This window comes from Ciona robusta, chromosome 7 (assembly GCF_009617815.1).
Source record: "Ciona robusta chromosome 7, ASM961781v2".
NCBI classification, from domain to species: domain Eukaryota; kingdom Metazoa; phylum Chordata; class Ascidiacea; order Phlebobranchia; family Cionidae; genus Ciona; species Ciona robusta.
Genome location: NC_143241.1, coordinates 4,259,252 through 4,271,534, shown reverse-complemented (window position 1 = coordinate 4,271,534; position 12,283 = coordinate 4,259,252). Strand labels below are relative to the sequence as shown.

General features: G+C 33.4%; 1 protein-coding gene across 2 annotated transcripts in view; it reads right to left on the bottom strand.

Moving 5' to 3' along the window:
* Nucleotides 1-38: 38 nt before the first annotated feature.
* The window catches only part of LOC149733953 (uncharacterized), a 55,190-nt gene continuing 42,945 nt past the window's right edge, over nucleotides 39-12,283 (bottom strand). Inside the window, exons 72-104 of one of the 2 annotated variants that reach the window (XM_089880689.1) lie at nucleotides 11,801-11,954; nucleotides 11,668-11,750; nucleotides 11,303-11,456; nucleotides 11,160-11,242; nucleotides 10,956-11,109; nucleotides 10,824-10,906; nucleotides 10,428-10,581; nucleotides 10,285-10,367; nucleotides 9,782-9,935; nucleotides 9,650-9,732; nucleotides 7,507-7,660; nucleotides 7,364-7,446; nucleotides 7,160-7,313; nucleotides 7,026-7,108; nucleotides 6,615-6,768; nucleotides 6,472-6,554; nucleotides 6,268-6,421; nucleotides 6,134-6,216; nucleotides 5,720-5,873; nucleotides 5,578-5,660; nucleotides 5,374-5,527; nucleotides 5,240-5,322; nucleotides 4,821-4,974; nucleotides 4,679-4,761; nucleotides 4,475-4,628; nucleotides 3,948-4,030; nucleotides 3,377-3,530; nucleotides 3,244-3,326; nucleotides 3,024-3,177; nucleotides 2,893-2,975; nucleotides 404-557; nucleotides 262-344; nucleotides 39-196 (exon numbers count right to left, since the gene is read on the bottom strand). In XM_089880689.1, coding sequence (XP_089736815.1) covers nucleotides 39-196; nucleotides 262-344; nucleotides 404-557; nucleotides 2,893-2,975; nucleotides 3,024-3,177; nucleotides 3,244-3,326; nucleotides 3,377-3,530; nucleotides 3,948-4,030; nucleotides 4,475-4,628; nucleotides 4,679-4,761; nucleotides 4,821-4,974; nucleotides 5,240-5,322; nucleotides 5,374-5,527; nucleotides 5,578-5,660; nucleotides 5,720-5,873; nucleotides 6,134-6,216; nucleotides 6,268-6,421; nucleotides 6,472-6,554; nucleotides 6,615-6,768; nucleotides 7,026-7,108; nucleotides 7,160-7,313; nucleotides 7,364-7,446; nucleotides 7,507-7,660; nucleotides 9,650-9,732; nucleotides 9,782-9,935; nucleotides 10,285-10,367; nucleotides 10,428-10,581; nucleotides 10,824-10,906; nucleotides 10,956-11,109; nucleotides 11,160-11,242; nucleotides 11,303-11,456; nucleotides 11,668-11,750; nucleotides 11,801-11,954 — 3,950 coding nt within the window. Of the gene's footprint in view, nucleotides 197-261; nucleotides 345-403; nucleotides 558-2,892; nucleotides 3,178-3,243; nucleotides 3,327-3,376; nucleotides 3,531-3,947; nucleotides 4,031-4,474; nucleotides 4,629-4,678; nucleotides 4,762-4,820; nucleotides 4,975-5,239; nucleotides 5,323-5,373; nucleotides 5,528-5,577; nucleotides 5,661-5,719; nucleotides 5,874-6,133; nucleotides 6,217-6,267; nucleotides 6,422-6,471; nucleotides 6,555-6,614; nucleotides 6,769-7,025; nucleotides 7,109-7,159; nucleotides 7,314-7,363; nucleotides 7,447-7,506; nucleotides 7,661-9,649; nucleotides 9,733-9,781; nucleotides 9,936-10,284; nucleotides 10,368-10,427; nucleotides 10,582-10,823; nucleotides 10,907-10,955; nucleotides 11,110-11,159; nucleotides 11,243-11,302; nucleotides 11,457-11,667; nucleotides 11,751-11,800; nucleotides 11,955-12,283 lie in introns of those variants that run through there. The other variant, XM_089880690.1, reaches the window with a different exon arrangement.

Below are 12,283 nucleotides of genomic sequence, written 5' to 3'. Positions count from 1 at the left end.
AATAATTATAAGTAAACAAAACAGTTTATCCAAAAAAATCACCTTAAATCCATGTTTTTCAAAGCATCAGCATCTGCACTTGTTAGATCACCAGGATATTTAAGACCTTGAACCTTACAACCAACATCTTCCCAGATTGTGATGAGACAATCAATTGAGTGACGACCGTGATATGAATCACAATTATCAGGATAAGCTAAAAAAAATATAATTTATTTTTTAAATTGTATGAACAGCATTACTGCCAAAACATGTACAAACCAAGTCCATAACATTCCAATCCTTTATTTTTATCACCACCATCAGCTTCAATTCGCGTAGTTTCAAAATTAATGCCAACATCCCTGTAAAGACATAAATTAAGTTTTTAATATAGATGTGAGTGCATCTTTAAATAACATACACTAAATTAAGCAAGTCCAATGCTTCTTTTCCAGCTGTGTTTAGTTTATCTGGAGCTTTTGTTCCCTCAATCAAACAACCTTTTGATTCCCAGATAGTTGTAAGGCATTCCACACTGTGTGGTCCATCATGAGAATCGCAAGTATTTGGAAATGCTGCAAAGCAAACAGTTATAAAATTATAGTCAAGAAGAAACAAATTTTTAATAATTTTCCTTCACCATATTGCGAAAGAGGATAAAAAAATTAACGTAAGCAAGATGCAAAAGTAAAACACTATTTTTTAAATATTCACAATTATCATATTATACCACTTAGTCGCTTTTCATTATTTTTTTTTAAAGTTGCGTATAATCATTTAAACAAAAATATATTAAAACTGGATTGTAAAAATACCCCTTTATCAGTAATAATGTCACAGACCTGATCATCAAAAAACACCTGAAACCCTATTTATAATAAAAGTTTTTTACGTCCCGCCGACAATATACTCATTGGTTGGTTCCCTTATTATTGATAACATAAATGTCGCTCTGTTTGTAACTGCATCGTTTGAATGAATGTAACTTACTTTATCCTCGCGTGGCCGGAAAACGACAGTCGTTATAACACGGGTGTGCACCTTGCGCCAGCTTACGAGTTACCAATTATGTTACTTTGTGGGTGATTATTTTTTTGGGATTTTTTTTTTTCATTTTTATGTATGGCTGATAATTTGGACAACCCATTAGTGACCACTGGGTTGGAGCAATTGCCGTTAAGTGTCTTGCTCAAGGACACATACGCCCACAATGGTAGCAGCGACGAGCCTTGAATCCATTACCTCTGGGTTAGAGGCAGGCGCGCTAACCACTACGCCACGGCGCCGGACGTTTCGAAAACGTTACGAAAACTTGCAGATAGCTAAAATGACGGAGCGGTTTATGCAAACTATTAAAAAATGCAGTTTTATAACACCAACTATATTTTGACACAAATCCTGTCAAACGACACCTTTAGATGGTGAGTTTAAAACGAAATTACATTTATTAAAACGAGATATCTAAATCAACAGAAAGAGATAAAAAATTTACGCACGTTCATTGTGGATTATAAATAGGGATGGGCTGAGATATAAACTATTAGGATTCGGCAAATCCGAATATCTACGGTCCAATATTTGATCGAATCCGAATATTCGACGTCATTTAACCTAATTCACAGTGGTGAAACAAATGAATTTATTTAACCGCTGCATATCCATTTGGTTTCTATTGGTAACGTTCTATCATAGCGTTATCTGCGCGACGAGAAATTAATTAAAAACCTGTCAATCAACGGCCGAGTGCCGATAAAAGGCGACGCACCGCTATTAGCCACATGACATCAAGGGTTAACTAGATTTTTACACTTTCCTATAGAAACCAGAATTACAAAGTTGGCAGATTAAAACGTTGTATTGACGAGTAATGTCTCGTCAAGAATACGGTCGAATTTAATTTACATTTCGTTCTATGATACTATAATTGTAGCCAGCCATGTAAAATGTACAAATCGTGCTAGTTTCGTTTTTATAATTTCTAAAATCGGACATGGTAAAAAGCTACGCTTTTTCAAATGCGGCAATTAGGCAATAGCAGGAGCACGAGCGCTAATGACGTCATTAAGGAGAAAATACACACGGGAACACTTTAAGTTTTAGTCGGAAGGCGCCGCTAATCAAAATTGCACAAACACGTGGTTTCAGATCAAACGAACACGTGGTTCACGATCAGAGAAGGCCGCACAAGATGGGAGTTTCGTGAATTGCAGTGTTGCAGAATGTTGAAATCGGAAACACTGTCCACTAGATTATTCGAAAGGGCTGCGATTCCTTACTTTCTTAGAGTTAATTCCTAACGAACGAACTGGGTTGGGTTATAACATAAACGGCAATGTGAAACCGCATAATTGTAGGTCGTAAAACACACTGTATCTAAGCGTCCAGGAATTTACTGTTTTAACGCAATCAATAGCGTGTGCGTGGCAATTTGGGCGAAATAGAAAGTATCCGGATACGCATATTTGTATTCGGTCGAATACCTAAAAATGCGTCGAACAACGCAGAATATTCGGATTCGATTCGCCCATCCCTAATTATAAACGTAATTATGATTACGCTATTATACCTTTAATAAACCATAAAAATTTTAGAAAACAGTTGTGGTTCATGCGCTTTTATATTTCGTATAATTTTTTTATTTCTGATATAATTTTAAGCAGACAGCCAAGAATAGTTTAAACTTCAAATGCAGGTAAATCGTGTTGATGTGAATTTTAATTGGTGAAAATATTAGAGCGAGGAGCAAACCTATGAATAAATTGATACCATTATAAATTGTAATATGATATTACAAAGTATACGTATATAACAAGATTTGGTAGCTTGGGTGACAGCCGCACATAAAAGATAATACGTCCGGATTTTTATCTTCTTTAATCCTGTATTAAAAGTAAACAAAAAAAATCTTACCAATGCCATAACAATTTATTTGATTATCTGCATCTCCACCATCAGCTGATAATTTTACACCTTCTATGTTTGCTCTTACATTCCTGTGTTAAAACAGTTATAAGCAAAAAAAGGATTCATCTAAAAATCACCTTAAATTCAAGTTTTTCAAAGCATCCGCATCTGCACTTGTTAGATCACCAGGATATTTAAGACCTATAACCTTGCAACCAACATCTTCCCAGATTGTGATGAGACAATCAATGGAGTGAGGACCTTGGTAGGAAGTGCAATTCTCAGGATAAACTGAAATAAATTTCATTTCAGTTTATAAATTGTATGGACAACAATAATGCCAAAACATGTACAAACCAATTCCATAACATTCCAATCCTTTATTTTTATCACCACCATCAGCTTCCATTCGCGTAGTTTCAAAATTAATGCCAACATCACTGTAAAGAAATGAATAATATACAAGTAAGCATATCTTCAACCAACTTACACTAAATTAAGCAAGTCCAAGGCATATTTTCCAGCTGTGTTAAGCTTATCTGGAGCCTTTGTTCCCTCAATCAAACAACCTTTTGATTCCCAGATAGTTGTAAGGCATTCCACACTGTGTGGTCCATCATGAGAATCGCAAGTATTTGGAAATGCTGCAAAACAAACAGTTATAAGTTTCTACTTTTTAAGAATTTTCCTTGGTCATATTACTAAACAAAATGGTTACTAAACAAAGTAAGAGGCATAAATATTATAAAAGTTAGATACTCATAAAGTAGTACTATATCAATTTATCCAATTAAAAAATATCAAAAATGTTTAGGGTAATCATTAAAAACATTTATATAATAAAGTAAGGTCGGAAAAGATAGGACACATTTTTATTCTATTTTTCCAACCCCATTTGGTAGTAAACAAAGAAAAAACAATGAATTATAAAACTGTATCCTCGCGACTCCTTAAGATTGTTGTTAAATATATAAAACACAATCAAATTCAGAATATTTGGATAATATGTGCTAAAGGTGTCCCAACTTCCCCACCCTACTATATTGTTATAAAAATCTAACCAATTCCATAACAATTCAATTGATTATCTGCATCTCCACCATCAGCTGCTGATTTTACACTTTCCATGTTTGCTCTTACATTTCTGTGTTTAAACAGTTATGGTTAAATAAAAAAAATAATACATAAATAACTTTAAATCCATGTCCTGCGCCATGGCTTAGTGGGTTGGGCGCCTGCATCGAAAACCAAAGTGTCCCCAATTCGATGCTCGACCGCGGTACTACCACTGATAGGGTATGTGTTCTTGGGCAAGACACTTAACAGACATTGCTCTAACCCAGGGTCACTAATGGGTTGTCCAAATTATAAGCCATATCAAAAGCAAATCATACATAAAGGTAAAAAGAGTGGTAACTCGAGGATAAAAAATAATGCAAAATAACAGGCGTCTGAGTGCGATGCGGTGTCGCAGCACCGGTCGCACAAAGGACTTAAATGGGCTTTTCGGGTGTTAAGGTAATGGCCTAAATGTGGCCTAAATCCCAGGTCCTTAACAAGGACCTCACCTAAAAAGAATAAAAAAAACCTTAAATCCATGCTTTTCAAAGCATCAGCATCTGCACTTGTCAGATCACCGGGATATTTAAGACCTTCGACTTTGCAACCAACATCTTCCCAGATTGTGATGAGACAATCAATAGAGTGAGGTCCGTGATATGAGTCACAATTTTCAGGATAAACTGAAACAAAATACATTAGCCAATAGAAATTTTGTTAATAATGTACAAACCAATTCCATAACATTCCAATCCTTTATTTTTATCTCCACCATCAGCTTCAATTCGCGTAGTTTTAAAATTAATGCCAACATCACTGTAAAGATGGTAAATAAAGTTAAACTAGATATCAGTGATTAACTAACGAGGACATACTCCAAAGTAAGCAAATCCAGCACTTCTTTTTCAGCTGTGTTTAGTTTAATTGGAGCATTTGTTCCTTCACTTAAACAACCATTCGATTCCCATATAGTTGTAAGGCATTCCACACTGTGTGGTCCGTTATGAGAGCCACAACCATTTGGAAATGCTACAAAGTACATTCGGTATTAAGTTTCAGTAAGTCAAAAAAAACAAACTTGGTTTTAAATTTTTCATTAGCATTTTACTAAAGCAGATAGAACACAAAAAAAGTAACCAAAAAATAAAAACAAAACACTAATTTGTAAATATCAAACTTTGCTAATCATTTCACTTGGCTGTTTTCCATTAAAAAAAGATAATAGTTACAAAATAGCCAATGTTGCAGGTAATTTTAAACATAAATTATTCAAATGTTATCAATAAAATCTTACCTATGCCATAACAATTCAATTGATTATCTGCATCTCCACCATCAGCTGCTGATTTCACCCTTTCCATGTTTGCTCTTACATTTCTGTGATTAAATAATTATAGGTAAACAAAAAAGTTCATGCATAAAAATCACCTTAAATTCATGTTTTTCAAAGCATCAGCATCTGCACTTGTTAGATCACCAGGATATTTAAGACCTTGAACCTTGCAACCAACGTCTTCCCAGATTGTGATGAGACAATCAATTGAGTGACGACCGTGATATGAATCACAATTTTCAGGAAAAACTGAAACAAAATACATTAGCCAATAGCAATGATGTAAATAATGTACAAACCAATTCCATAACATTCAAATCCTCTATCTTTGTCTCCACCATCAGCTTCCATTCGTGCAGTTTTAAAATTAATGTCAACATCACTGTAAAGATGGTAAATAAAGTTAAACTAGATATCAGTGATTAACTAACGAGGACATACTCCAAAGTAAGCAAATCCAGCACTTCTTTTTCAGCTGTGTTTAGTTTAATTGGAGCATTTGTTCCTTCACTTAAACAACCATTCGATTCCCATATAGTTGTAAGGCATTCCACACTGTGTGGTCCGTAATGAGAGCCACAACCATTTGGAAATGCTACAAAGTACATCAGTTCCTAGGTTACAGCAAATCGAAAAGAAAAACATATTGTTTTAAATTTTTTATTGGCATTTTACTAAAGTGTATAGAAAATAAAAAATAGGCAAGAAATAAAAACAAAACACCAATCTGTAAATATTAAACTTTGCTAATGTTTCACTTACCTGTTTTCCATTAAAAAAATAAATACAAAATAGCCCATGTGGCAGGTAAATGATTGAACCTAAAGCTAATTAAATATTATATTAAAATCCTACCAATCCCATAACAATTCAATTGTTGATCTGCATCTCCACCATCAGCTGCTGATTTCACACTTTCCATGTTTGCTCTTACATTCCTGTGTTTAAAATATTATGGGTAAACAAAAAAGTTCATGCATAAAAATCACCTTAAATTCATGTTTTTCAAAGCATCAGCATCTGCACTTGTTAGATCACCAGGATATCTAAGACCTTGAACCTTGCAACCAACATCTTCCCAGATTGTGACGAGACAATCAATAGAGTGAGGTCCATGATATGAGTTACAATTTTCAGGATAGACTGAAACAAAATACATTAGCCAATAAAAATGTTGTTAATAATGTGCAAACCAATTCCATAACATTCCAATCCTTTATCTTTATCTCCACCATCTGCTTCAATTTGCGCAGTTTTAAAACTAACGCCAACATCACTGTAAAGATGGTAAATAAAGTTTATATTTTATACTAGTGATTAACCAACAAACACATACTCCAATGTAAGCAAATCCAGCACTTCTTTTTCAGCTGTGTTCAGTTTAATTGGGGCATTGGTTCCTTCACTTAAACAACCATTCGATTCCCATATAGTTGTAAGGCATTCCACACTGTGTGGTCCGTTATGAGAGCCACAACCATTTGGAAATGCTACAAAGTACATCAGGTATTAAGTTTCAGTAAGTCAAAAAAAAACACCTTGTTTTAAATTTTACATTAGCATTTTACTAAAGCGGATAGAAAACGACAAAAAAAACCGAAAAGGAAAAATAAAACACTAACTTGTAAATATCAAACTGTGCTAATCAAATCATTTAGCTGTTTCCCATTCAAAAAATACAAAAAAACCAATGTGGCAGGTAAATATTAAATATAAAACTAATTAAATATTATTAAAAATATCTTACCAATGCCATAACAATTCAATTGATTATCTGCATCTCCACCATCAGCTGCTGATTTAACACTTTCCATGTTTGCTCTTACATTTCTGTGTTTAAAATATTATAGGTAAACAAAAAAGTTCATGCATAAAAATCACCTTAAATCCATGTTTTTCAAAGCATCAGCATCTGCACTTGTTAGATCACCAGGATATTTAAGACCTTGAACCTTACAACCAACATCTTCCCAGATTGTGAGGAGACAATCAATTGAGTGACGACCGTGATATGAATCACAATTATCAGGATAAACTGAAACAAAATACATTAGCCAATAGCAATGTTAGAAATAATGTACAAACCAATTCCATAACATTCCAATCCTTTATTTTTGTCACCACCATCAGCTTCCATTCGTGCAGTTTTAAAATTTATGCCAACATCACTGTAAAGATGGTAAATAAAGTTGATACTATATACCAGTGATTAACTAACAAACACATACTCCAACGTAAGCAAATCCAGCACTTCTTTTTCAGCTGTGTTTAGTTTAATTGGAGCATTTGTTCCTTCACTTAAACAACCATTCGATTCCCATATAGTTGTAAGGCATTCCACACTGTGTGGTCCGTTATGAGAGCCACAACCATTTGGAAATGCTACAAAGTAGAATGGTTATTTAGTTACAGCAAATTGGAAATAAAATATTGTTTTAAAGTTCTCATTATCATTTTACTAAAAAGGATACAAAATGAATAAAGATTTATCATACCAGTTGGATGCTTCCCAATAAAAAATAAATACAACACAGCCAACGTTGATGGTAAATATTAAACAGTCTGAACCACGCTTATACAAGTTGGTTTTAAAGGAAAATTTACACCTAAGTTATATCACGATCTGTTCTACTCGATCAGCTGATTTAGGCTTTGCTTTGCTAGCGGAAAATGAAATATTGTTTGCAGCAAAACAGAGTGTACCGTCGACATAGCTTTTTCTGTTACTTTTACATTAAGAAATATGCGTAGGTATTGCCGGGGCCTGATTTTAATTTAAAATTAATGTTTTTTAAAATTGTTTGTAAAAGTGTATTACAGTATTACACTATTTGAATTTGTCAGTTAAAGTTTGTGATGTTTAGTCATGTAGAAGTTTTTTGTCTGATGAAGTGACATAAGTGAAGATCCTAGTCCACTAGCAATAGGTATTGAACCTTTTTCTAGCTTGAACCTGTACTTCCAGCAAGTGTTGGGGAAGTAGACAGGCAAAGACCATGGAAAATAAGTGAAGCTGAGCAAATCAAAAATACAATTTGGTGGGTTGACTAAGAATAGCATTTATTAAAAAAGTGACATTTCATAAGTCTGTTTGTGTTGCACAGTCTTTTTTCCTGAATTTACTAAAATTTGTATAAACACAATTATATATAGATATTAAAAAATATGATATTCTTGACTGAGACCAGAGCATAGAATACACATTTAGCGAAATCAATTTACACCTGTATAGAATTTATTGTTGGCCTTCATACCAAAAAGATAATCAATCATATGTTTATGGAGAACTTTGTTTAATAGGTACGGGAATGACGTAAAAGGGAAAACAGAAAGGTTTTATCAGTACTGATCAAAAGTATAAGCGAACAACAATATAGTGACGGTTCAAACATTTACAAGAATATTTCATCATTCAGTTTTGAATGGTCTTGTTTCATACAAAATGTGATTCATGCAAGAGTTACGTTGTTTTAAATTAAGTACATTTAAAATTACTAGAAATACATATATAAGTATTGGATTATTTTCATTGTTTTGAATAAAGAATGCTTGTACCAGATGGTGGATTTGTTTCTTCTTTGTTCTTCTCTGGTCTCCAAATAAATGCTATACTTACTTGATCAGAACAAGTTTTCTTGCATATCCTAATGGGAACATATCATAGTAAAACCATCTGAAGTAAAATGTACAAATATGAGATGACCGGCATACCAATGTAATGTTGCTTGCTTTTTTCTAAGCCCCGCTCTTCCTCTTAAAAATAAAAACACACATATATGTATACTTATTGCTTTACAGTCATTCTTGTCTTGCTATTTTAAACACAGCACCAATCATGCATGATTACTGTGCTCATGGTAAGCTCCTATATGGTAACTTTAAATACAGATATAAATATAGTCTACGCCATGGGGAAAAAGATTTGAAATCCGAACCCTGGAAAGTCCCGAAAACTAATTCTCCACTAAGCTTGGTGGACTATTTTGTGTGGTTATACACTGATCCCTAGGAAATAACTCAATAAGTTGCTGAAGCCATTTAAAGTATTGTTAATAATACCCTAAAAAAACATTTTGATTTGCTTATTTATCAACACTGCACCAATAAACCGCTGATAGGCCGAGTTTTCCTAATAAACGAATATTGTATTGTGACGTCACAGTGCCCGCGACGTTTTTAACAACTTTGAAATTAGATTTTTTAAATGTTCATAACTTTTAAATTAAAGCAAATTTTCACAAACTAGCTGTTAATTTAGCATCAGTAGACATAAAGCTTTATTCTTATGCAAAAAAACTGCTCAACCATGAGAACCGTGGGCCAGATTCTTTAAACATAAAATATAACAAACATTATTATAAAAAATCTTACCTATACCGTAACAATTCAATTGATTATCTGCATCTCCACCATCAGCTGCTGATTTCACACCTTCCATGTTTGCTCTTACATTTCTGTGATTAAATATTATAGGTAAACAAAACAGTTTAACCAAAAAATCACCTTAAATCCATGTTTTTCAAAGCATCAGCATCTGCACTTGTTAGATCACCAGGATATTTAAGACCTTGAACCTTGCAACCAACATCTTCCCAGATTGTGATGAGACAATCAATAGAGTGAGGTCCGTGATATGAATCACAATTTTCAGGATAAACTGAAATGAATCTGATTGTAAAATAAATCACATAAAAACATGCAATGAGTGTAGCTTTTCATTCTTTTCAGGAGCAAAGAAGGTTGGTATAAAACACATGTTCTGTTTCATACATCTCATGCCCTTTTCCGAATTATCATGCGTGTAACTTCGAAAGAAATTATCTTTTTGATATTTTTTAAAATAAGGTTGACAATTTAGAAAACTTATTAAGTGCCATTAAGGGTTTTGCCCAACAATACAAACACCTATAATAGTAGCAGCATTAAGCCTTGAATTTGTAACCTCCACGTTAGAGGTAGGTGCGTTAACCACTGCCCTATAGTGCCGGTCAATGCATAAAACAAACCAAGTCCATAGCAATCCAATCCTTTATCTTTATCACCACCATCAGCTTCAATTCGAGTACTTTCAAAGTTAGTTCCCACTTCACTGAAAAATACAAATAGGTTTATACTTTGCTTAGATCAGAGCATAAGTAAACAAACTCACTTCAAATTCAGCAAATTTAAGGCATATTTTCCAGCTGTGTTTAGTTTATCTGGAGCCTTTGTTCCTTCACTCAAACAACCTTTTGATTCCCAGATAGTTGTAAGGCATTCCACACTGTGTGGTCCATTGTGAGAGTCACAAGTGTTTGGAAATGCTGCAAAATTATTTTACATTGATTAGATTATACAAAAAGTAACAAATTTGTGAGGAATTTTGCTTAATATTAAACAAAATGAAAAATAAAAGTAAGCCTAAAATAAAAGTGAAACACCACTTGAAACCATTAAACTTTGCCTTATTTGATGTTTTACAATGACCAAAACATTCACAAAACCGCCAATGTTGCAGGTAATCATTAAAAAAATATATATATATAATATAATTATAGAATCTTACCTATGCCATAACAATTCAATTGATTATCTGCATCTCCACCATCAGCTGCTGATTTCACATCTTCCATGTTTGCTCTTACATTCCTGTGTTTGAACAGGTATAATTAAATGAAAAATTTCATATATAAATCACCGTAAATTCATGTTTTTCAAAGCATCTGCATCGGCACTTGTCAGATCACCAGGATATCTAAGACCCTTGACCTTACAACCAACATCTTCCCAGATTGTGACGAGACAATCAATGGAGTGAGGTCCAATATACGAATCACAATTATCAGGATAAACTGAAACAAAATACATTAGCCAATAACAATTTTGTTAATAATGTACAAACCAATTCCATAACATTCCAATCCTCTATCTTTATCTCCACCATCAGCTTCAATTCGCGTAGTTTTAAAATTAATGCCAACATCACTGTAAAGATGGTAAATAAAGTTAATACTATATACCAGTGATTAACTAACAAAGACATACTCCAACGTAAGCAAATCCAGCACTTCTTTTTCAGCTGTGTTTAGTTTAATTGGAGCATTTGTTCCTTCACTTAAACAACCATTTGATTCCCATATAGTTGTAAGGCATTCCACACTGTGTGGTCCGTTATGAGAACCACAACCATTTGGAAATGCTACAAAGTAAAACGGTTATTGAGTTACTGCAAATCGGAAATAAAATATTGTTTTAAAATTCTCATTATCATTTTACTAAAAAGGATACAAAATGAATAAAGATTTATCATACCAGTTGGATGCTTCCCAGTAAAATAATAAATACAACATAGCCAATGCTGAAGGTAATTATTTAACATAATATATCAAATATTATTATAAAAATCTTACCTATGCCATAACAATTAAATTGATTATCAGCATCTCCACTATCAGCTGCTGATTTAACCATTTCCATGTTTGCTCTTACATTTCTGTGATTAAATATTATAGGTAAACAAAACAGTTTAACCAAAAAAATCACCTTAAATCCATGTTTTTCAAAGCATCAGCATCTGCACTTGTTAGATCACCAGGATATTTAAGACCTTGAACCTTGCAACCAACATCTTCCCAGATTGTGATGAGACAATCAATGGAGTGAGGTCCGTGATACGAATCACAATTTTCAGGATAAACTGAAATGAATCTGATTGTAAAATAAATCACATAAAAACATGCAATGAGTGTAGCTTTTTATTCTTTTCAGGAGCAAAGACAGTTGTTATAACACACGTGTTCTGTTTCATACATCTCGTGCCCTTTACTGAATTATCATGTATGCAACTTCGCAAAAAATTATCTTTTTGATATTTTTTAAAATAAGTTTGACATTTTAGAAAACTCATTCAGTGCCATTAAGGGTTTTGCCCAACAATACAAACACCTATAACAGTAGCAGCATTAAGCCTTGAATTTGTAACCTCCACGTTAGAGGTAGGTGCGTTAACCACTGCCCTATAGTGCC